Source organism: Drosophila gunungcola, unplaced genomic scaffold (genome assembly GCF_025200985.1).
Source record: "Drosophila gunungcola strain Sukarami unplaced genomic scaffold, Dgunungcola_SK_2 000001F, whole genome shotgun sequence".
NCBI lineage: Eukaryota > Metazoa > Arthropoda > Insecta > Diptera > Drosophilidae > Drosophila > Drosophila gunungcola.
In genome coordinates this window covers 19,925,281-19,951,241 of record NW_026453197.1, presented here as the reverse complement: position 1 = coordinate 19,951,241, position 25,961 = coordinate 19,925,281, and the positions used below count along the sequence as shown (strand labels likewise).

Genomic DNA, 25,961 nt, shown 5'->3' with positions numbered 1-25,961 from the left:
GTTTAGAACAACTAAATTTTTTTAATTTAATTGTTATAGTTTTCATTGGTATGCCTTGCTAAAAACAAAACTGAATTGTATAAAATGCATGTTTAATTTATGCTCACAACTCAAAAATGAACTTGCAACCTTGTGAAGGAAGCAAAGGTGTCCCAATTAATTGTAACTAAAGATAACTGACATGTTTGTTAAGTGTAAGTGAGAGTGTATCGAATGCCACCCCTAAACTAGATGTCTTCAACGTGTTTAGTGTGTCAGTTGGCTGTACCGATAAGCTGAACAGCAGTCTCTCAGCGGGTCTTCTGCCCAATGGGTGGCTATCACTAATCCAAGAAAAGAAGAACACCTATATAAGGCTTTGCTCTGCTAAAAGCCATAGTACATAACCATGTTGGCTCTTCGCTTGATTCTACTGCTGCAGTGCGGCCTTTTGGTTTTGGCCGGCGTTTGTCTAATACCACAGCCCGTTAAAAGGCAGCGTTCGCCAAAGGATATGCTGGAAAAACCCTGGAAAATATCACCCCGCTTGGATGGTCGGATTGTGGGCGGTCATCGCATTAACATCACCGATGCACCGCATCAGGTTTCGCTGCAGACGTCGTCCCACATTTGTGGAGGCTCCCTGATTTCGGAGGAGTGGATATTGACTGCCGCCCATTGCACTTAGTAAGTAAATAGTAGTATAATATTAAAATACCCTTATATATTACGCCAGAATTATAGCGTATTTTCCAAATATTTGAACGGCCTATAAAAGCTGAACTCAAAAACATACTAAAATAATTTTTTTTTTTAATTATTTAATTTTATTTTTTAATTCATAAATGTTCAAACTATTTTGTTTTTTCAAAAATATTTAAAGAAATTTAATTTGAAACTTTAATAGTCTATAAAATCTGAACTATGAAAGTTAAAAAAAAAAATTAAGAGCAAAATACTCATTTAATGTACAAATTGTATTTATTTTTTTCATAGATTAAAAACATGTTTTATCTTTGCTAAGGATATTGAAACTTAACAAATCGTATATTTTTAAATGTTCATGCTAAAAAATCTTGCTGATCGAAAGTGTATATCCTAGTAGCTGCCATAGAAACAAACAGGCTTAAAAAATATTTAATTTCAAATATTTTTTTTATGTTTCCATATAAATGGCTTCTCAAATCGTATTTATTTAAATGTGGACTGTTTATGTTAAAATATATTGCTGATGGGATGGCTATATGCTATAGCTGTCTTAGGAATTTTAAGGGATAAGATTTTGTAAATTTATTTGTTTTCCAAGAATTTGTTAAATATTTTGGATCCAACCAGGGAATATAAACTTCGGCTTGACTAAGCTAGCTTTCAGATTGTTTTATTCATTTTAAACATTCTACCAAAAATAACAGTGGCAAAACAGCAGATCGCCTGAAAATTCGCCTGGGAACCAGTGAATTTGCTCGCAGTGGACAACTGCTGAGGGTTCAGAAAATCGTTCAGCACTCGCAGTTTAACTACACCAACGTGGACTACGACTTCTCACTGCTCCAGCTGGCGCATCCCATCCAGTTCGATGAGACCAAAAAGGCCATCAGGCTGCCCGAGTCGCAGATGAAGTTCATGGACGGGACGACCTGCTTTGTGAGCGGTTGGGGCAATACCCAGAACCTGCTGGAGTCCAGGGAGTGGCTGCGTCAGGTGGAGGTGCCTCTGGTCAATCAGGAGTTGTGCAGCGAGAAGTACAAGCAGTATGGCGGTGTAACCGAGCGAATGATCTGTGCCGGATTTCTGGAGGGCGGCAAGGATGCGTGCCAAGGGGATTCCGGTGGTCCGATGGTCAGCGAGGCGGGAGAACTGGTGGGCGTGGTTAGCTGGGGCTATGGTTGTGCCAAACCGGATTATCCGGGTGTCTACTCCAGAGTGAGCTTTGCCCGGGATTGGATCAAGGAGCACAGTGGTGTTTAAAAGAAGAAAACCCACTAAATAAACCTAGTTTGTCAAAACAATAAATGCAAAATTTGTTCATCTAAATATATTAATTTCTCTTAATTATACCCGCTACTCCCGAAACTCGGTAATGTTATTCTGAGACAAGGTTAGGGCTAAAATGTTTATTCGGTTTATAGATATAAACCGGTCGGTACATACCGACACACTTAAAATTTTCCAAGTCGAACCAATATTTTAGGAGTTATTAAGGAAATTTGAATTATGACGTCACTAAATATTTTAAAAACGGAGCGAGCGGAAGAGAGCGAAAGAACTGTTTGCAGGGGGCTGAGTAATTGATATTAATATCTAATAATAGAATTCCAATTGCAAGAAGGACAATAACGACTTTTTTTTATACTATAAAATACCTCTGTTTACATATAAACTTCCTCGGCAATTGAAACAAATTTGACTTCTCTTTGAATCAAAAGTCCTTCGAATGTTTTAATTTTGGTTAAAAAAGTATTCATAAAGATATATAATCGGATTTATTATAGCATCAAATGCACAATTTGTTGGTTGTTTTCTACTACTGTACATATTTTCTTCAGATTTTTAAAAAGTCATGGCATTGGCAGATTCTTCTCTGCCGATTGATAACAATACATAAACGTCATTGATAAGCGCTGGCAGAGAGCGTATAAAAACACGAAAGAGGGCGAAATTACTTCAGTTGCCTTCAAAAGTCTCTCTCTTTGACAATTTTTTTTTTGGTGTAGACATTTATTGTGTATTCAGAATCATAAATCAAAAATCGTGTAAGCAGCTAATCCCCCAAAATCATTTCATAATCTGCTGTTCGGACGCGAACATCCGCACACCGCACACGTTGCCGGCACACAGTCAACTTGCAAGACACGCGACCCTCCTGGATTTTGCACACTTTGCAGGCGCATGTCGCGTTGCTCGAAGTGAGTCTAGTTGGCCACGTTAGGGGGATGTCGGTAGTCAGTAGTCCTGGCACGAGTCCTGCGACCTTTAGATGGGCCTAGCGGGGGGTCGGCACTGCATTTCGATGTCCAGGCATCACATCACATCACATCACATTTTAATTGTTTCGTTGGGAGGCTTATCGGCCTGCTATGTTGTTCATGTGTTACATGCGGCGTATACGCAATTACTTGCATTACGTATACGTCTGAACAACTTTGTATACGGTATGAAAAAATGCTAAAAGCAATCAGTTGGCGTGGCTTATTTTTCTATTGACCGGACTCGTCTCTTTATTGTTGTTTTCTTAGTGATAAATTAGCTTGGGAAAATTAACTTTAGATGTTGCATAATCTAGATGTATGTACATACTTACATTACCTTGGCATTACAAAAATGATCGCACTAGCTGATCAGTTGAAGTGGGCCAATAATTATAAAGATTTTGTTTCGTCACTGTCACTTTTGCTTTTAATTTTTTGCAATGTTAAATCAATGTCTGTGTTAGCTTGTACGATTATTAATTAATTGCCCAACTCAGAGGTGTCAAAGGGAATGTAATGATTACTAAGCAAACAGTTGCTTATGGTTATTCCTTAACGTAATTGACTTTATCTATACACTTCAGGTTTTCTATTTGTTTCTGAAAAATAAACGAAAGAAACAAAAAATATAATAGATTTAATAAGAGACCCAAAAAATCTTTACATTTTATAAGAAACATATTTTATAATCAAAAATTACTCATAATCAAAGATAACTCATAATCAAAAAAAAGCCTTTACTCACTAATAACTGATCACTATTTGTTTAAATGATATTTAAATTTATCAAATATATTTAACAGCAAATGCAATTTTTGACTATTGTTTTAAGATTTTTGAAGGTCATTAAAATATTGTTTTTTACATAGGTAAAATATATTTTTGATATATTAGATAATTAATAATAATAATTTCATTTCTAGCTAATTATCAACTTTCTTACCAAGCTTTTGCTTATAACTACATAAAATTCATTTTATGTTGCTAAGGAGATTTTTAGCCACTGCGGAATTCGCTTGTCTGTCCCTCAAAAAATATGTTGAATAACATTCTGACCAACTCAAATGGCCTTTATTGTGTGCGAATGACTTTGTAACTTGTAACTTGAGAGGCCAGCGAATAATTCTGAGTGCCTTCGGCGGAGTAAAAGTACGCCCCAAACCACTGTTTTCAGTTGATTTGCAGTCGCGATTCGGTGACGACGTGCCGAAGCTCTCGCCTTCGAGAAAACACATATAGACTAAATACCACTTGGTATAAGTGTGCAATGAAACCGGTGCGTATACGCCGCGTGTGCCCGTGCGCCCGTGTGCTTGCAACCAACTGTTGATTCTGTTCCCCAAAGGATTAGGCAACAGATCAGCAAAGTCATCTGTGGCACTCAAAGCCGAACAAAGTCACCCTGACGAAGCCTATGAACGAGTCGAATAAAGGCGAAATTCAGCTGGGTGAAAACGTTTAACGCTGCACTGAAAAAAACAGCTTCCCTGTAGCTTTTAGAAGCCTACATTTTTTAAGAAAGAAAAATTTATAGATTTTAAATACACAAAAAATTTTAAAAAAAAGTTATATTTGCAAATAGGGTTTATATATTTCCTCCTTTAAAATCGTTTTTATAATAAACAAATTATAACACTATTAGACATTTATCGTTTACCTTTCTTATTAATTTATAAAAAAATATTTCATTAAAAAATTATAAGTTATGACAACAAAATAAAATAATAATATATTTTGAATTTTAAATAAAATGACATATTTTGAAAATTAATGGCATTCCATTAAAAATATTGATGAACGTATATGAAATGTATTTTTAAGGGCGTTTTTAAATAATATTTAAAAAGTGTAAAAACTTATTAAATGTTTATACGTGTTTTATTAGAATATGAAATTTAAAGTACACCTAAAAATTAAGATTTTAATGTTTTTAAAATTTTATATATATAAATATATATTTAAAATCAATTAATATATATTTGAAAGTTTTAAAATGGAAAAACGTTTTTTTTTTGAGTGCATGGAATAGCTCTGACTGTTGCTGTTGTTTGGCGAGTGTTCTCCGTATTTTCCGGCGCTGGTTATTCATGGTTATCGAACATTCGCCAGTGGCGGTTGGCAAATAAACGTGCGGCACGTTGCCGCTACACGTGAGCCGAGTTCCCCGTCCGCTTGCCACTGGGTGCGACAGAGACGGGTCAGCGCGGCGAAAGCTCTCGGCTCGCCTCTCTCACTCACACAAGCGCCGGCAGCGGCACGTTGCCCCTGTGTGGGTGGGATTGTTTGTGAGTGTGTGTCTGTGTATCTTTGAGTTGCAATTTGTATCTGACTTCGGTGGTCGGACGAGAACTTAGATCGCATTCAGCGTTTTGAGTTCCAAGTAAGCGGTTCGTTTAGCGGGTGCAAATTTATTCACAAAACAAATATCTGTAAATAAAAATGTTTAAAATAAATAAATCTTAACAAACCATGTATATTTTAATCTAAATAACGTGCAATCGTTTGCTTAACAATAAAGTCAACTACAATACTGAGAAAACAATAATACTAATAAAACGATTTTCATAAAAGTGCTCAACTATCGTACTTGAGAGAATGCCTATGTGATTCACTGCTCTTTCTCTCAGTGTCTTGTCCAGATTGCAATCAAAAAGTGCAATTAATTGTTTTTATTGTACAAGTTGCTTGTGAATTTTACGTAAGCCAGGACACGCAACCAACGTGTTAATGAAGAATTTTTGTGCAGTGTAAAGACGAAAGCAAAGTACAAAACTGCGGAATTAAACTGTGCATTTTCCAACTGAATTGAAAAGAAAAATATAATTTCAAGAATAAAATCTTAATTTTTTTAAAACTACTTTCAGATATTAAACAAATATTATTTGGAAAGTGGAAATAAAACGAATAAACTAGAACGTGATCTAGACCACAAAGAAACCCAACAAGTGCTCAAGACAGCTCTTAAAACATTTATAAACAATCAAACTAAACACCACAGTGAAACAACACAATAACAATTAACACCACAGAGGAAAATATTATAAATCGGTAAGAAAAAAAGATAGTTTAATAGACATACTAAAGATAAGACACGACCTAACACAGTTTTATTTGAATTGAGTCTTGTGAAAATTGCACGATTTAAAAAGCTCTCTTCACAAAGCTAGCTTTTATTAGGCGCTAAATTTCAAGAAAGACAAAGCTTAACCCCATTTGATTTCACAGTAAAAAATAAGAAAAATAAATAAAATAAGGAACAATTAAAGGGGCAATTTAGGCAACAGCTGTTATGCAAATTGCACCCACTCAACTGGCAAAAAAAGAGGCTTGGCCTTCCTTAGATTTCCTGTCAATGGCAGGATAACAAAATAATTCCGGGAAATTTCCCCCATCAATTCTGCAGCTGACACATTTCTTGACAGGACTCAGATGTTGAGTGTGTTGTTGCTGTTTATCCAGGACTTTTAACGACCCTCAGAACCTGCATTTATTGGCATTGCAAATTAAATTTCTTAAATATTTTATTTAGCTAGTCCTATCTACATTTTCCGTTTCAAATGCTAATTTTCGCGCTCGCCTCAATGAATTGCCTTTTTGCGAAAGAATGAAAAATTTACTAGCTCTCTGGAAAAAAAAATACTCAACTCTAGATTTCAATGCGCATATCATTTTGTAGTTCTCGATTTGCCTTTTATGTAAGTTTTGTCTTTGATTTCATAACCAGTCAGCGGAAATGGTATTGGGGTTGCTAGAAATGCACCAAAAATAGATGTCCAGATTAGATATGATTATTGATTTTGTTGTGCAAAAATTATGATGCACTAAGGAATGACAATTAGGTTTAATTGAAATCCACATTTTGTCTTTATCTCAAAAAAAAACAATGAAAAAGATGGGGAGAAAAAAGCGTTTTTAGCATATTTTACGTCAAGAAACAATAAGAACTATAAAACAATAAAAAGATTTGCTCTGTGACTAATTAATTTTTCAAGCAAATAAATTTATAATTTTACTGTTTACAAATTGATTAAAGGTTGATTATTAATTAGTTAACCATTATAAAATTTTAGTTTTTACGCTGTTCGAATTAAAGGAATACAACTTTAAGCTTTTGCTTATCGTTTTTCATCTGGAAAATTAGCATACTTTTTTATTTTTGTTTACTGCAATATTGCTTAAAGCTTATTGGCCGTAGAATTTTAATTTTAAGATTTTAAAAAGTGGCTTTTCACATTCCATTTTAAGTATTGTCATTATATTTATTTGTTTTATTACAATCACTGGGGGTACTTTTTTATTTTGTATTATAATTAGTATGTTAATTGAATAACTCTTGATTAAAATTTATTACTTATTTGTTATTATTTATTACAAAAACCCCAATTTAAATATTATAGGTTTCTTTACAATCATGAAAATTAAACTTAATATATATTTTTTGATACATTTTGTTGTTTTTGGCCATTTAACGTGCCGTTTAAAGTGTTCGCCTAAAAGAGGGCAATACGTTTTCAATGCAGATCAACTGCATCTTCGCTTTTGTTGACAAATATAGCGCGAAGGCATACAAACTCAGTAACCTGGAAGCCATAGCAAAACAGGAACCCAATGCTGCGCCATTCTGCATCCCGATTCATGCTCTATAAATATCGCCACGGGGGTTCGACAGAAAACACATTTTTCCATTGAGTATGAGAATGCTACTGCTGCAGCCATTGTTCCCTTGGAAATCGAACTCATTGTTGTTTACACAATCAATCCCCGAGTTTGTCTGCAAGTGAGTCACATGCGGCCACCGGTTGTTGAGGATTTACCTGGTTACGTGATGGGTGAAGGTAGGAATTTCTACACCCTCCCAAATGGCCCTTTTAACCCACTTATTTTCTCTAAGAAGTGGGGCTACTCGGAATTTTGGGGCTCGTCTGGTAGGCATTTTTCGAGATTTGATTCACAACGGGTGGTAGGTGGTAAATACTGGCTGTGGCTGTCAAGGGCACGTGTTTTAAAGGTGATGTTGCCCGGCATTAATAAAAGTTGATTCGGGTTTCATCCCCAAGTTGCTACAATTGTAGCACATTGCATTGACTGCGCTCTTTATGGTCACATGTCCAGTGATTTTGTTTGCGAATGCAAATATTTATAGCAGGCGGTGATGTATGGCATTTGCGGTTGTATAATGCAACAAACGACAGTTAATCATTCAGTTTTTCTATTTTTAAGCCTTTATTTTAGACCCTTACTTATTTTTAGGTCATGCTTGTGAGAAGTTTATTTATTTATAATTAGTCTAAAGACTTTGCATTTGTTTATTAATTCTGGTTGGCCTTAATGATAGACAAAGGCCAAATGACATTTACCTATTTTTAGGCAATTATTGGAAGATTTAGTAACAATAACATTAGGCTTGCAGATTTTTCTTATTTTATTATTTGTTTATTTATAATTATATACTATTGCTTTAATTGTAGAGAATTGTCAAGTGAACTTTACCTTTTTTAGGTATTTATGTAAGCTATAGTTACAACTACAAACAACTTAATTTTTTTTTATTTATAATTAATTTAGTGATTTTGAATTTGTTTACTTATACTCATCAGCCTTTATTATAGACAAAGGTCAAGCAACGTTTACTTATTTTTGTTATTTTTAGGTAAGTGCTTTTTTAAATTTATAATTAATTTAAAAATTTTGAATTGACTTCAAAAAAATATTAATTTTAAAAGTGAACATTTTTAATTGACCTTATTTAATATTTTGTGTACTCTTTTACAGTTCCTGTGCGCAACTTCAAAGGAGTATTTCAATGTTTGGAACCAACAATGAGCAAAGGTAGGCAGCTCAAGAATCACAATCACATCTGGAATAATCAAAACTATATTGAGTGAACTTGGTTATGGACTGGTTACTTGCAACTCCGCAGTTGTACAGCGCATTCTCCTCCTTGGGTTGCCTGGAGGGTGATACCTATGTGGTCAATCCAAATGCATTGGGTGAGTTTTTTAAGTTATTGTGTTAAAAAAACATTTAAGAAATCAGCAGTGTTGTTAAAGACTCATTTACATAAATGTATTTGAAATACGATTCAAGTAATAGTGCAAGAAACTGTGATTATGTGACTAAATATGGCAATATGACAAAATGTCAGGTAAAATTAAAGCAATTTTTGGAGATAAAACGACAATATTTAACTGAAATAGAAATTATTTTAAACAATTATTACTACTCCTACATCATGAAGTTTGTTATGCTTCGTATTTACTTAAAGGATTTCTTATTAAATTTAAATTTGAAATTGAATCATTTCAAAGGATTTAATAGCCATATTGTTAATCAGTGTAGTAATGGTGTTTTTTGTTGTCCGCAGCCATATTAGAGGAGATCAACTACAAACTCACATATGAGGACCAAACGCTGCGTACCTTTCGCCGAGCCATTGGATTTGGACAGAATGTGCGCTCCGATCTGATACCGCTGCTGGAAAATGCGAAGGACGATGCGGTGCTGGAGTCGGTCATCAGGATACTGGTGAATCTGACGGTGCCGGTGGAGTGCCTGTTCTCCGTGGACGTGATGTACCGCACGGATGTGGGTCGCCACACGATTTTCGAGCTGAACAAGCTGCTGTACACCAGCAAGGAGGCTTTTACCGAGGCGAAGAGTACCAAGAGTGTGGTGGAGTACATGAAGCATATCCTGGAATCGGACCCCAAACTGTCGCCGCACAAATGCGATCAGATCAACAATTGCCTGCTGTTGCTGAGGAATATCCTGCACATTCCGGAGACCCATGCCCATTGTGTGATGCCCATGATGCAGTCGATGCCCCATGGCATCTCCATGCAGAACACGATCCTGTGGAATCTGTTCATCCAGAGCATTGACAAATTACTCCTCTATCTGATGACCTGTCCGCAGCGAGCCTTCTGGGGTGTGACCATGGTCCAGCTGATTGCCCTGATCTACAAGGATCAGCATGTCAGCACGCTGCAGAAGCTGCTCAACATCTGGTTCGAAGCCTCGCTGTCGGAGAGTTCTGAGGATAACGAGAGTAATACCACGCCGCCCAAGCAGGGCAGTGGCGACTCCAGTCCCATGCTGACCTCTGACCCCACCTCCGATTCCTCGGACAATGGCAGCAATGGGCGTGGCACGGCGGCCACCCTGCAGGAGGTGAGTCGCAAGGGCCAGGAGTACCAGAACGCCATGGCCAGGGTGCCGGCGGACAAGCCAGATGGCTCCGAGGAGGCCAGCGACATGACCGGCAACGACAGCGAGCTGCCCGGATCGCCGGAGCAATCGCAGCCCGCCGGAGAGTCCATGGACGATGGCGACTACGAGGATCAGCAGCGAATCCAGCGCCACGAGGAGGATGAAGAAGATGAGGTGAGCACATATAGCATTTATTTAGATTCTGCAGTTTCTTTGATATATATATTCTTTAATTTTGAGTTGTAAGATATATATAGATGTAGCCGGAAATTATTGTTTTGGCCAATAAATTTATAAATAAATACTCTTAATTATTATAAAGATGTTGTAAAGCTAAATTAAATAGAGTGCCTTAATTTTTATAAATTATTATTAAATAATAACCCAAAAATAGTATTTTTAATGCTATAAGAAATCCAATTGAATATCCTTTTAAATACTCTCTAACCTGAAACTTAAGAATACAAAAAAACAGTAGAATCCAAGGGAAATAAAAAATGTTCTTTTAAATATATATTTGTTTTCAGGGGCTCTTTAATATTGAAAAAAAAGTTGTGTATAATCAGAAAATTTAACTTCATTGGCATATTTAAGTTAGATTTCGTGTTTCTTTGTTATTGAAAGTCCATTGAACATTTCATAAGGGTAATATTGCAGATAAAGGTAAAAATCAATCAATTTTAGCTTCCGGAACTCTTTTGTATCATATCCAAACAAATAATTTTGCTTCAGTAAATTACACAATTTCAGTATTGTAATAAAAATTGAGTTTTAGGGAGTTTTCAGGGATAAAAAGACCTTTAATATAATGTATAAAATAAATAAATATACGTTTATGTTGATTTTCTACAAAATGTAGCATTTATAGCGAATTTCTCGATCAGAATTTTCGTTTTAATTTATTTTGTAATTTTAGATCTCGCATATTTTGCAGGACGAAGGGGAGGAAGAGGAGTACCTGCGAATGGCCGCAGCCTCTGAACCCTTGAACCTAACACAACAACCAGCTGACAAGGTCAACAACACTACCAACCCAAGCGCCACAGCGAATGGATGCCTGGGCAACGAGCCCTTCAAGCCGCCACCACCACTACCAGTTAGAGCCTCCACCTCGGCCCAAGCTCAGATGCACCAGTTCCACGAGTCCTCCTACACGTCCCACGTGTCGGCGGTGAAGCTGGGCCAGAAGTCACCCCATGCCGGCCAACTTCAGTTGACCAAGGGCAAGTGCTGTCCGCAGAAGCGCGAGTGCCCCTCCTCGCAGTCGGAGCTCTCGGATTGCGGCTATGGCACCCAGGTGGAGAACCAGGAGTCCATATCCACCTCCAGCAACGACGACGATGGGCCGCAGGGCAAGCCCCAGCACCAGAAGCCGCCGTGTAACACGAAACCGAGGAACAAGCCACGCACCATTATGTCACCCATGGACAAGAAGGAGCTGAGACGCAAAAAGCTAGTCAAGCGCAGCAAAAGCAGTCTGTGAGTTTTAGAAAAAAAAGAAGAACACATTTTATAACCCTTTGCTGCTATATTAAAAAAAATATACTATAAAACGACAATATTTCGATTTTTGTGCTTATATGTTTAAAACAATGAAGCTATGTCGATTTAAAGTTAAATTTTTCCATTATTCCTATGGCAGCAATATGTAATCATTGTCCGATTTTTTATTAAACTTAAACCCGTAAATGCTGACTTCTGCCTGAAGTTTATAAAATATATAAAAGAGAAAACGTTTATATTTACAAATTACAATATCCAATCTACAGCATCAACATGAAAGGTCTGGTGCAGCACACACCCACCGATGATGACATATCCAATCTGCTGAAGGAATTCACTGTGGATTTCCTCCTAAAAGGCTACAATTATCTAGTGGAGGAGCTACACACGCAACTGCTTTCCAATGCGGTAGGTAGAGATAATTATAGATTCAATTAAATTTAATTGCCTAATTTTGTTTTACTTAATTGACATTAAATTGAATTTATTACGAAATGGGGCAGAACAAGGTGAAATGTTTTACATATATCTATGCTTGTTTGGTTGAAATAAAAAATATTACAATTATGTATAAATTATAATCTAATTGTGTACTGCTAGAATTAAAATATTTTTTTAAGTTTTTACAAATTATATGTTCACAGCTCGAACGAATATATTTATTTAAAGTTTTTATATTTAATTACAGTATCTTAATATACTTTAACGTTCCTCTGCCTTTTTGAGAAAAACATTATTAAACATTTTCTTCAAAATAAAGTTTTACTGCAACCATACTGCAACCTTCATATAATATTTTATAATATATTTTATAAATTTAAAAGCAAAAGAATAACATATTTTTTGTCATTTGCCTCTAGAAGGTGCCCATTGATACGTCACACTTTTTCTGGCTGGTCACGTACTTCCTGAAGTTTGCCGCCCAACTGGAACTGGACATGGAGCACATCGACACCATACTCACCTACGATGTATTGAGCTACTTGACCTATGAGGGTGTGACCCTTTGTGAGCAGTTGGAACTAAATGCCAGACAAGAGGGAAGTGATCTGAAGCCCTATTTGAGAAGGATGCACTTGGTGGTGACGGCCATTAGGGAATTCCTACAGGCCATCGATACCTATAATAAAGTCACCCATCTAAACGAAGACGATCGAGCTCATTTGAGGCAACTGCAGTTGCAAATTAGCGAAATGTCCGATCTGCGATGTCTTTTTGTGCTGCTGCTAAGACGATTCAATCCCAGCATTCATTCCAAACAGTATCTTCAGGATCTGGTGGTCACCAATCACATACTCCTGCTAATCCTAGACAGTTCGGCCAAACTCGGTGGAAGTCAATCTATACGCCTTTCAGAGCACATAACACAGTATGATTTTAACTTAATAGCAAATCATTAAAAAATATTATAAAAATATTTATTATAAAGGTTTGCCACCCTGGAGGTAATGCACTACTATGGCATTCTTTTAGAAGACTTTAACAACAATGGAGAGTTTGTCAATGACTGCATCTTTACCATGATGCATCATATAGGTGGTGATCTGGGCCAGATTGGTGTGCTATTTCAACCAATTATTCTGAAGACCTATTCAAGAATTTGGGAGGCCGACTATGAACTGTGTGATGTAAGTTTTAGAAGAAAAATTTATTTATTCCTTTAAATAATTATTTATATTTAACAGGACTGGTCCGATCTGATCGAATATGTCATTCACAAGTTCATGAACACTCCTCCAAAATCGCCTCTAACAATTCCCACAACTTCTTTGACTGAAATGACCAAAGAACACAATCAGGAACATACCGTTTGGTAAGGATTTCAGACGTTTTCCTAAAAGCAATATGTCACTTAGGGTGTATTACTTACAAGCGTGAATTTTCCTAAAATATTGATTGAGAGATTTAAGTAACATTAAGAATAAAAATCATTTGAAACATTTGTGAACCATTAATGATCGGCGTTTAGTGTTTTACTTTAGAGATATATAGACACACTAATTTAGTCTTCTTTACTAAGCCATGGATATTCTACAAGTGATTTTCCCCATACATAATTCATTCATTTTTAGGGAAACAAGTATTTATGTTATTTATTTTCTTAGATTTTATGAGCATACTAATAAGCGTTTCTTAACAAAGAGCTTACTAACCAAAATATAGAACTCAAGTGCTTAAGGTCCTCCTCTAAATTAAAATTAAAACAATTAGAGGAGTCATTTAATTTATTATTATTATTTTTCCTATTAGCTCGTGGTCGCAGGAAGAAATGGACACGCTGTATTGGTATTATGTGCAGAGCAAGAAAAACAACGATGTTGTGGGTAAAATAGTGAAGCTATTCAGCAACAATGGCAACAAATTGAAGACTCGGATTTCCATAATCCAACAACTTTTGCAACAGGTAAGGACAAAGTAATACCTTATCTGAAAAGAATTTTATTAATGTGTTCGCTACTATTTTGCAGGATATTATTACCTTGTTGGAGTACGATGACCTGATGAAGTTCGAGGATGCTGAGTATCAGAGAACTTTGCTGACGACACCCACTTCCGCAACAACTGAGTCCGGAATAGAGATTAAAGAGTGTGCTTACGGCAAGCCCTCGGATGATGTCCAGGTGGGTTTACTAGACAATATTATCCATTTAAAATATATATATTAAACAAGAAGAAAGCCTATAGCTGATTTCCTTACTTTTAAATACCCGTTACACCCCTACCCAATAAAAAATGACCCCTGAAAACAATCGAGTTTCTGGTGGCGCACTCTACTGAAATTAAGAGCGAACCGCCCCATTCCTTTGCTCTATTTCGCTCTCCCTGATATGTGCACTCAGTTTTTCAATTATGACGTCATAACGAAAACTTTGCAAATAACTTCTAAAATACTTGTTAGATTTAAAAAATTTTTAGTGTGTCGAAAGATATTGACGGAATAAACATAAGCCGTCCAATAACTGGCCTCTATCATGATTCTATGAATACCATGTTCTCTTCGAGTAACTCTGAACTTATATAATTTTTTTTCGTAATTATACAGATCCTGCTTGACCTGATCATCAAGGAGCACAAATCGCAGCACTTGTTGTGGCTGCAGAGGATCCTGATCGAGTGCTGTTTCGTCAAGTTGACCCTGAGGAGTGGCCTAAAAGTGCCGGACGGAGATCACATCATGGAGCCGGTGGCCTATCACTGCATCTGCAAACAGAAATCCATACCAGTGGTGCAGTGGAATAACGAGCAGTCCACCACGATGTTGTACCAGCCATTTGTGTTGCTGCTCCATAAACTGGGCATCCAATTGCCAGCGGATGCGGGCTCGATCTTTGCCAGAATCCCAGACTACTGGACGCCGGAGACGATGTACGGACTGGCCAAGAAGCTGGGACCCGTGGACAAACGTGAGTTGAAGTCATCCCACAAAAACAAACTATCTATCATGTCGCATAAGGTGATGTGTATACCGTTATCAACAATTTTTACTCTCTCTCTGTGTGTGAAATTTTGATCATGGGAATCTCGCCCGAATCCGAATCCAAATCCGTACTTCCATCCACTCGCATTCTCATTGTGTGTCCGTCGGTGTATCTCGATATGCTGTGTGCCTCTCTCCTTCCTTCTTCTCCATCTGGGCTCTTATAGTCAACCTCAAGTTCGATGCCAGTGTGCTGGAGGATGCCACCGCGTCGAGTCCTTCCCGATATCATCACACGGGGCCAAGGAACTCGCTCAGTTCGGTTAGCAGCCTGGATGTGGACCTGGGTGAGCCGGAGGAGCTGGCCCTCATCCCCGAAGTGGACCCGGACGTGGAGAAGGCACACGCCATGGAATCGACGCCACCGCCCAGCGAGGTCTTCGCCGTGCCCAAGACCAAGCACTGCAATTCGATTATCAGGTAGGTTCCATTACAAAAGTCATTGAATAAGGCTTCAATGAAATGGTAAAGACATCAGAAAGAATCTAAATTTTCAATGTAATCATGTAATTAAATACATAAAAAAAATTTTCCTGAGAAGTTATTTTCTTGTGCCTTTACAAAGTCGGATTTTGAAATCCTTCTTCTATCATTGATTTCCTGATTCATTTGCCGGATTCATTTCTTGATTAGAGCTTATAAAATTATTTTTTTTTATAATAGCATAAATTAAATTTTATAATTTTTTTTTACAGAAATATTTGATATTTAAACCCTTTTGAGAAATAAAAAAAATAATTTCTAAATAATAAAACATATATTTTCTATTTTAATGTTAGAATAAATTTATTTAAATTTGCCTTTATTTACTAATTTCCCTTGAACTTATCTTGATCTGACAGATATACGCCCGATCCCACGCCTCCAGTTCCCAACTGGCTGCAGTTGGTCATGCGCAGCAAATGCAATCAGCGCTCAGGTCCGCCTGGTGATCCCAGCGATTGGTGAGTGCACTTTGTCCACATATAACCATAGTCCATAATCCATAATCCATAATCCATACCAATGTACTGTACATACCGAAATACAAATCCGGACAAATCCGAAGACAATGCCGCAAAATCTTCAGATTTATGGCACACGGCAGCCGTTAAGGCTCTCCTCCGAATGGCTAACATAACATATTGTTAACACGACGCGACGCTCTCCCTGCTAACTGAAATCTGCTGGCCAAAAACTCTAAACTCTAGACCGCGATTTATGAACTTTGCGGCCCCTCGTACATTTACTTTCCCGTGTTGACAGTCGTTGTCGCCAGTTGCGCACCAAATGTCAGCTCCGTTTTGGCCATTGTGTCCGTCGGCCAGACTCTGTCTCAGTCTCAGACCCACTGCCTTCCACTCAGAACTGAAAGCACTCAAAAAAAAATTATTTCCTTACAAAATTATATAACAATCAAAATCATAATATTTATGATACAATCCTAATATAATAAAAACCTAATTCTATCTCAATATTTAACAAAAAAGATTTTGAACAAACAATATTTGCCAAATAAAATCTACAAGATTAAAATTGTTATTTATCATTATATTATATTCATACAAAATAATTATCACAAAAATAAGGTTGCACATAAATTGCTTAAAATAGTTTGATCAAACAGTAGAATGCTTGAAAACTGAATTTAAAATTTTTTTACAAAAATAAAATAAATTATTTAAATATTTAAAACGCTAACAAAATCATTCAGTGTTCAGGATTTTCGCAGTGCACTTGAGGCCACCGCTCGACTATCTATCTAGATGCATATAGAGTGTGTATCTCATCCGTTTGGTCATTGGCCATTGGCCATGTGTTATTCCGTGTTACTCGTACGTTTTTAGCCAGGCTCCGTACTTTTGGGCCCACTCTTGGACCCCACACGATCAGCTCACCCGCTGGCGAAGCTGCTCCTGCGATTTTCCAAATTTTTTGATTTTCCGATTCCGATTGCGACGGCTGCTGCTCATGTTGAACAGCATTTTGCATTTAGGTTTATGACTTTTTGTATGGCGTTTTGTTGTTACACCAAAGCTCTTAGATCCGCGATAAATAGTCGGACTTCGCCGATTAGAGGATAACGCAAAGTATATTGGGTTCGCCGTGCAGAACGCCTGGGAATGAGTCCGAAAAAGGAGGGGCTGCGTTTAATTTGGACATTTAAACTAGTCAAAAATGATTGATATCTGGCAATTAAAGACTTTAATCTCCAATTAAATACAAAGAATTTAATTAGGCTTTGACTTACTTTTAAGGTTTAAGGCACCATTTTGGAGATATCATGTCTCTAAAGGCAAGCTAAGATAATATTTACATAATTTCATTGTCTAAAAGATTTATTGTATTTTGAAAAAAAAAGCTTGTGTTCAACAAACTCAAATATATATTTTTTAATATTAAAACAAATATTCTGAAATTTAACAATTGACAAAAAAATCATATATATAGGATAAAGAATATACAATATACATATTTTTAAATTATCTGGTATTTTTATCGAAATAAAACATTTAAGCAATTATTTAAAAAAACCCAAGAGTAAAACCTAAGCTTGTTCAAAATAATATTATTTAGCCATTTGTAAAGTAATAAAAAATTCAAGCAATAATATTGCTTACTTTAAAATAATATTTTCTTGCTTTTACTACTTTATCGTAAAACCTTAACAAAAAACTTTAGAGTATTGGTACTAAATTCCTCTTCATTTTTTATTTACCAGCTATTTTAATCGTAATAAAATATTAAAGCAATGGTTACAAATTCAAAATAATATTTTCTTGCTTTGTCATATTAGTGGAACCAAACTTCCCTTCGCAATACCCAGACTTTTCGCTCCCTCACTTGAACCTAAAACAGCGTTTTTTCTTTAGAATCATTTACACCTTCGACAAGTTTGCCATGTCCGCAGCAAGCGAACAATCAATGCAATCCATGAGATACATTGGCCTGACCTCTGTCGTCGAACCAAAGAGCAGCAACAGCAGCAAAAACCCAGCAGCAACATGAGCAACAACTGCAGCAGCAACACCAGCAACACTAGCGACATCAAGAGCAACACGAAATGAAGTCATCGCGATTAGCACGCGCAGCTGAGACAGAGCCTATGAATGTCGTTCAGTTGTATCTGATAGATACTCGTACTCGAGGACAGTGGCCGCACTGCATAAATTGACTTTGTCTTGGTCGCATAAATAAGCCCAGATAATCTCGCTGCTCGGAGTCAATCAATTCATTAGGCTTATAGGGCGAAATCAAAGCATTTACACCGAATTAACTTTTAAAAATAAACCGCCTAAATAATTGCCCATTGTTTTTTGCGGTAATTAGAAATCAGAGCTGGATACGCCGAAAACAACCATTAATCACAACGAGTGATGTTGACATTTGAGATTACAACTTTTGCATCCTTAGAAGAGGCTGTGTTGTCGACCCCCTGAGAATTTCCAGTAAACTGAACCAGTTTTGGGTTAAAATTTGCATATATTTTTTCTGTTTTGTCCCCGCAAAGGCATGTGAAATATTCTTGCTGATATTTTATTTATTATTTGCTGCACCAGTGCTTTGGTTCCTCTGCCTTTGTCAAACGAGTTTTCAATGCTTTGAGTTTGTTGCTGTTACTGTTTTTTTTTTGCGTGGAAAGTAAAAGTCAAAAGTTACGCGATCTTTGGCCCCCCGGGGCATCCCCGAGCAAAAAGGCAGTGCGTATGCTGTGTCCCACCAGAGTGCAGCCAAACAAGTTCTTTTGTTAGTTTGGATAGCATATAAAAAGCTGGCTCAGCTGCTGACTCAATAGTTGGCTTAGATCATTAAGGATGAAGTCATCTGATTTTTTTCAAAGAGCTTTGAAATCTGTACTAGCAAAAACGCTTGCATTTCTTTATGCACTTTCAAATAGTGTACTAATTTCTTTTGATATTAGTCATTGAATATGTTGCGTTTTTTCTTTGAAAAATACATTTTCAATGGGCTTTACAGTTGAGCACTAATAAGTAGGTTAATCAAAATATATTTCCCCTAAGAAAGAAATATACATATTATTTTTTTATACTTGGTTGATGCTTTACAAGTAAACATAACTTAAAAATAGATATTTTTCTGGTATTTAATTCTTCCATTCATTGAGGGATATTTTTATTTAATAATGAGTTTAAACTCTACAATTAAGGGCTTAGCATAAATTAAGTTAATGTAAAATAAAATTCAAACTTGATGATTATTATCTTTAATTTTTTTAAATGTGATCTTTGCAAGAAATAGTTTATTACAACCGAAATCAATTAACAATAAATTTATAAACATAATGTTCAGAGATGTAAATGCACATTTAATCAAATTGAAATAAACGCCAATCAGAAAACTAATTTTGGTTTTAAACTATTAAGAGCTCATTAAGTTGCGAAAAAATCCATAAATATTTTATATATTTAAATGGTGTGCAAAAAACATATTATAATGATGTAAAATTTTTATTGCTGGCATTTAAATAAACCACACAGAGTTAAAGTATCTTACAGATACTTTAAGTAATTTTATAACTCTCTATAAAACCATAGGCAAATTAACACGAGATGTGGGCACGCTTTTTGGACGCCTTTTAATGCATTTTTGTTTTACTTGTTGCCCTGGGGGCGTGGGCGTTGACAAAAGGCAATTTTGCGAAGTAATTTACTTTGACGCCTGGCGAAAATTGAATTTGACATTTTTCTCATTTTTTTTTCTGCTGGGAGTAGTATATGCAATATGCAATGGCCAGCCCACAAGGAAGCCAAAGTCAACAGCTCGAGCTTGAGTTGCACTTTTCAAGTGGCCCGTGGGCTGTGTTTTTTTTCAACTCTGCAATCTGTCGGGCACAGCAGCAACACCAAGTGCAGAGCAGCAACACCCAGCCAAACAGCAGCAACATCGGGCAGAAGACTACTTAGTATAGTATATATATTTTTTCGCTTTGGTTTTCCCAGCTTCAATTTGCGACCTTCTTTGGCTCTGACTCCTTTTTGGGTTTGGCTTCAGTTTTAGTTTTTACATTTTGTTAACATTTTGCATTTATTGCCAATGCATTTTGTTGCTGCTGCAGAGCAATAAGTGCAACATGCAGCGGACTGCTGCTGCTACTACATCAATCAGCCCCATAAATCATTTTAATTATTAAATAAACAAGTTCAGGCCATGGAGTCTTGCTGAGTCATTCAATTCAGTAACTGCTACTATGATCGCAAAGTGTGAGAATATATGGGCTTGAGTACCAAAGGGTTAATTGGGCAACGATCTGTAAGGTTTCTTTGAAAGGGAAGGCACATGTTAGAAGAAAAGGTGAATTAATAGAAAATATAAATTGGGAGGTCGGAGATTGTGATTTAAAGGTTTCTTTTGTTTAGGCATATGAAAAATATAAGACCTACATTAAGCAACATGTTTTGATATCGTAACTTAAATTATTATATTACATTTTGTAGGAAAGAAACTGCAAATAGAAATATTATCCTCTGTGTCTACTTTATTTTAAATAAACTATTAAAAATTTCTTTGATCTTATTATTAATTCTTGTATGTTTTTATTTTATTTTCTTTTTTAATCTTTTTGTAAAATATATATCGTACTACAAGTTTGACTTATACACCATTCGCAAAGAGGAAGAATATATAATTCCATATATTACTATCCTTCAATGGCATCTCAAACACTTATCCTGATTATCCGCTTGATTGGTACTAGTGATTAATTGAAAATGTCCTTTTTTCTCTTTGCAGCATGGGATCCTCGTCGACGACCATGGACGATGAGGGATTGGGGAAGTCCATCAGTGCGGCCACCTCGCAGGCGGCGAGCACCTCGATGAGCTCGGTGAATCCGACGACCACGTTGAAGATCAGCATGCTGAACACCTTTATGGGTAGTCACAATGAGAACAGTAGCAGTTCGGGATGCGGGGGCACCGTGTCCTCGCTTTCCATGGTGGCCCTGATGAGCACGGGAACAGCGGGTGGCGCAGGAGGTGGAGGTGGAGGTGGTGGAGGTAGCGGAGGAGGTGGCTCCTCCGGACTGGACATGGATGTGGATGCCTCCATGAAGTCCTCGTTCGAGCGACTGGAGGTCAACGGATCGCACTTCTCGAGGGCCAACAACTTGGACCAGGAATACAGTGCCATGGTGGCATCTGTGTACGAGAAGGAAAAGGAATTAAAGTGAGTGCGATGGGAACTGAACACTCAGTTCAAAGGACGCCCATTTAAGAAGTCGCACTATGCTTACTTTTATTTATTTGTGGGGACTTTTGTTTGTCCGAAAACACTTGGAAATCTGTTATTTTTAAATATGGATGATAGCAGCGTTTGACAGATTTCTTCAATGCAATATTTTCTTTTTTCTTCTCATAAAATATTTTCTCTTAAATATTATTCGGAAAATATTGTTTGAACAGATTTCTTGAATAGAGATTTTCCTTTTTATATATATAAAGGTCCTTTGAAATATGTATTGATGCTGTGCATCTTGCATAATTCCCAATTACCAACTATAGTACTTATTATAAACAGAAATAATTGTTTGACAAATTTCTTCAATACAATTCGCCCAAGCTTTAAAAGCATAATCTAAGATGAATAATTGTTATACATTAAGGATGGTGAATTGTACCACCATCTAGCCCACCTAATTAATTTATTTTGTGACCCCGAAAAACTCCTTAAAATTACTTTCCCATTGCAATTTATCAGTAGGTTTTATTGGCTATGTTTAAAGTCTGGAAGATTTTTTGCCTGACTGGCAGCTGAGGAAATTAAGTGAGTCTGAAAATTCATTCGCAATGGAGGCGAGGCTCATGTCAAAGTCAAGCCTATTGGCTAATTGACAATTAGACAGATTGCGCAAATGGCAGGCCGTCATCCTGTCAATAGGAAAATGTTCGAAAATGCCAGGCATTGCTGAACAGTGTCTCACATAAATTTATGGCAAGCAATTATTCAGTTTTCTAACTTTTTTTAACTCGATTTCAATGGCTGTTTTTGGCCGGGAAACTTGTCCTTTTTTTGGGCGGGTAATTTGATGTGTGTGTTGCTCATGTTTCGACTTTTGGCTCATTGGATCATTGCAGCAGCGACAATGTCTCATTGGCCTCGGACCTGACCAGAATGTATGTGAGTGATGAGGACGATCGACTCGAGCGAACCGAATTCCGGGTGCCCTACTATCATTGATCTGGTATCCCGAATACTAAAACACCCAACAGCTGGATTGAATTGTTCCTAAATCAAGTGAATCGTTACCTTTAATATACTGACCCAGCACAAGGATTGTACATTTAATGACCTCTAAATGCAAAAGTATACCTGATTAATTAGCTAACGCATAAAGTGCATTACTATCTATGGTTAAAGATGAAGTCTAAGCTGAAATTAATGAGAAGTGCATTATATAGTATGGTTAATAGCTGTGAGGCTCTGTAGATTCTATTCCTGTCATTAGATATCCTTAAGTTAACCTTAGTTTTCAATTGTACTCTCTGTACACACTTACCACATACACATTCACATACACATATGTAAATGGGCAGTTCCTGGTTGAAATAGTGCAAATATATATACAGATACAGATAAATCTATTTACACGATTTAAGAATGAAGATTGAAGAGCGTCCGTATCCAAAAATCCATCTGTATGTATATCCTTAGTCATAAGTTATGCTTAGCAGTAATAAAGCTTTCTCTGTAGCCAAAAAGCCACAAATCTCTGTCTCTGACTCGGGTGCAAATCCAAATGTGAATAATGTGCAGCAAATTGGCGGAGCCGAAAGATAAACGAGTGGTAGCTTAGCGGTGGCCAAAGCGAATTAAGGTCATCTGGCCGATCTCGGGGTCAGGGGTTTTGGCGGGGGGGCAATCGGGGGAGACTCCACGCACGGTAGCCAAAAGAACTGAACAAAAACAAATGCAGCAAATAAATATAAAAAAAAAACAAATAACAGAGAAAAAAAATTGATAAAATGGGTATGTATTGATAAAAAATATAAAATATAATACAAATTTCAAGAATACTAAAGAAACAACTTAATAATCTCATAAATGATTTTATTCACAGATTTGTACAATTAAATCGCATATTTTAGAAACAACATTTAAATTTATAAAGCAACAATTAAATAAATACAATAACTGGCAAAATGTAGTCGGGTATATTGAAACCCATATTAAATTATTAAAATAACACTTGAGAAACTACAAAACTAAAATTCAAGAATTTTGATAAATTACTTATTATTTTTAATATTTAATCGGGTATATTAGACCCCTACATAAAGTAATTAAAAAAATAGTATGCAAGTTTATAATGCGAGCAGTTATTAAATTTTCAAATCCATTACAGTACTATTTAAAATCAATCAGAATATATTATCGAATAGCTGTGCTCTCAGTGTAATAAATAAAACTAAGGCGACTCGGTTCCAGTCACATATTCAGTCTTGGTCTAGCCCATACATAAATGGCAAAACATGGCTAAAACAATTACCAAAATGCGGCGGGCTCAACAATCGGCCATCGGAGCATAAGCATACTACTCGTACAAGAAATAATAATAATAATTGTGGCCAATTGGTGCTTAGTTGGCTAGTTAATTGCAACATGGCCAAGACGACAGTCCACTCTCGACCAACTCTAGATGGCCACGAGTTCTTGACTTGGCCAGATCACCCAGAATGGCGAGAGGTTTTTGGGAGGTAAGTGATTCACCGTGGTTGCGATCCAGTTCGGAATTATACTATGGTCTCTTATGGTTATGCTTAGTTCCGTTTTGGCTCAGTTTATTTCCTCATTCTGTTGGTTTGATCAATTGATTGAAAGTTAGCATAAATAATTTAGTAGCAGCACCTTGTATTTATTTGAAAGTGGTATAATAATAATAGATGGATATTGTTGGCTATATAATATATTATTTAACTCATCAAGAGATCATCTACCAATTTTCATTAAAACCTAGCAGAAAAATCATTTATTTTGGCCATAATAAATTACATATTGGGTCAAAAATGGAATGCTATACCTCTTAAAATTCGTAGTAAAATTCCCAATAAACTGGCAATCAAAACTGAAAATTTTTATATTTTGAAAATTTTGACAAAAAATAATGAAAAATACAAAAATTTCTTAAAATTTTATTTCTTGAAATCATTAAAAAAGTGATGAGGTTTGTTTATTTAGATCTTTAGCTGCTTAAAACAGTCATTCTTTTAGAAAACGGTTGCCATTTGGATAAGTTTTAACCAAAAAACCGTAAAAAAATCTTGTTTTTCCATTAAAAAGTCCTTGTTATTAAAAATGTTATAAAAATGCATATATTTTTATACAAAGGGGTATACATTCAATATTTGGCTTTAATTTATAAGGTTTTTTTCTACTTTTTTTGTGGTTGATCTTAAATATTCTTTAAATTGTCTGCCGACATCACTGGCTCAAAAAGTCGCCCCCAAATTTCTCATTCGTGGCATTGCCTGTGTCTGCCATTGTGGTGTGCTGGTGACGGTCTCTTTTTGTATTCGCCTGCAAGTCGGACTGCAACTTCTAGCCAAAATGCAGGCGGCAGTGCAATTACCAAGACAGGCAGCTAATTTTATTTGCTGTAAACGTGCGCCTCCGTCTTCAGATTTGCTCTTGCTTTATGGTTTTGGATTTTTTAGTGTTTACGTTGAGTTTGCAGTTGATTCGGTGGGAATTATTATTCGATGACTTTTCGGAGCAGATTGCGTGTCTGAGGCACATTAAGCACCTTTGACTGGTTGCCGCCGCCGCCGTCACTCGTCAATTGAGTTGTCAGCACCAGAAGTGAGAAAACACATTACTCGGGGTGGTCATTCAGTTAAAATAATATAAGATTAGACCAGGGTGCTAAATGGCTAAATAGCCAATATGCAAATCGAAGCGGAAGCCGCTGATTTGAAAGTGAAGAGCAGCGCTCTCCCTACAAAAGAAGATCATTTCAAAGACTCCGGCAGATTAAATAGCACAATGAGCTAGTCGATCGCGAAACTTGTTCAATTTGAAAGTTGAGTTCAAGTTCAGAAATGGCAATGGCAACGGCCACAACAGGTTGCTATAATTTATAGACCACAATAAGCTATTATCCCACATACACGAATAGTTGTCAACGGGCACGAAAAGAGCGGCAAGAAAGTTTTTGTGGTTTTCGGTAAGTTTTAATACTCTAATCGAAGATTTTATGGGAGATATTTAATTTTTTTTATGGACTTCTTCAGAGAACAATAAATTTTAAGATTATTGGGACTTCCCAAATTGGATTTGATTTCCTCAGGGAGCAAGAAGCCATTTAATTATGTTTTACTTAGATTTCGGTAAGATTTTAATTTCAAATGATATCGTAAAAATTATACAGTCATAAAAATCATGAAAACGTACCTAAATCACGTTTTATTTACATGCGGAGTCCGAATTCAAAAAGTTTAAATTTTAGATTTAATTTTAACTAACAATTTTACAGTATAAAATATTATAATATTCCTCTTACAAATCATAAACTACATATTTACAAAATTTTAGTTTAAATTTACCAATTTGGCATTAGAGGCTACTCTTTTTCATTAAAAATTTTATATCATATTAATTTTTCTTCTGTTTATTGTCACCATTAGCAAATTTACTCCAAAAACCATTATACCCTCAAAATCGCTACCCAACTTCTTTCAAAACAAATGGCCATCCTCAATGCTCACACAATAATAACTTTGATCTTTAACCAATGGAACAATCGAATATTATTTTTGCCTGGGCATGTGAAATGAAAAGCTTATGTAATGGGTAAGTGTGAGACATTTAGATAACATTTGACCAGGCCC

General features: G+C 36.3%; 2 protein-coding genes and 1 long non-coding RNA gene across 5 annotated transcripts; 2 read left to right on the top strand and 1 right to left on the bottom strand.

Annotated features, from left to right (window-relative positions):
• The first annotated feature begins 37 nt into the window (after window positions 1-37).
• LOC128263115 (trypsin-1) lies at window positions 38-2,013 on the top strand. The gene is made up of 2 exons (XM_052997833.1): window positions 38-666; window positions 1,392-2,013. The coding sequence occupies exons 1-2, from the start codon at window positions 389-391 to the stop codon at window positions 1,945-1,947; spliced, it is 834 nt and encodes a 277-aa protein (XP_052853793.1). The 5' UTR covers window positions 38-388; the 3' UTR covers window positions 1,948-2,013.
• A 430-nt stretch (window positions 2,014-2,443) lies between these two features.
• Window positions 2,444-4,030, bottom strand: LOC128263116 (uncharacterized). Of its 3 annotated transcripts, none has more exons than XR_008268405.1 (3): window positions 3,892-4,030; window positions 3,281-3,547; window positions 2,444-3,226 (listed from the first exon to the last, which is right to left on the bottom strand). It is a non-coding gene; the product is annotated as an uncharacterized LOC128263116 (long non-coding RNA). The 3 variants fall into 3 exon arrangements; XR_008268407.1 differs by having other exon boundaries at window positions 2,444-3,210; XR_008268406.1 differs by having other exon boundaries at window positions 3,286-3,547.
• An 89-nt stretch (window positions 4,031-4,119) lies between these two features.
• LOC128263112 (protein timeless) lies at window positions 4,120-22,843 on the top strand. The gene is given in 18 exon segments (XM_052997830.1): window positions 4,120-4,224; window positions 5,813-5,996; window positions 8,546-8,598; window positions 8,721-8,825; window positions 8,828-8,938; window positions 9,313-10,331; window positions 11,092-11,636; window positions 11,927-12,068; window positions 12,521-13,029; window positions 13,090-13,288; window positions 13,346-13,473; window positions 13,911-14,064; window positions 14,129-14,281; window positions 14,704-15,064; window positions 15,306-15,558; window positions 15,981-16,082; window positions 20,869-21,303; window positions 22,212-22,843. Coding segments are annotated over 15 exon segments (4,272 nt in total). The 5' UTR covers window positions 4,120-4,224; window positions 5,813-5,996; window positions 8,546-8,598; window positions 8,721-8,767; the 3' UTR covers window positions 22,315-22,843.
• The last annotated feature ends 3,118 nt before the right edge of the window (window positions 22,844-25,961 follow it).

Coding starts and splice junctions, on each gene's coding strand:
- LOC128263115 (XM_052997833.1), top strand. CDS start 389: ATGTTGGCTCTTCGCTTGATTCTACTGCTGCAGTGCGGCCTTTTGGTT. Junction 667..1,391: donor ACTGCCGCCCATTGCACTTA/GTAAGTAAATAG, acceptor CAAAAATAACAG/TGGCAAAACAGCAGATCGCC.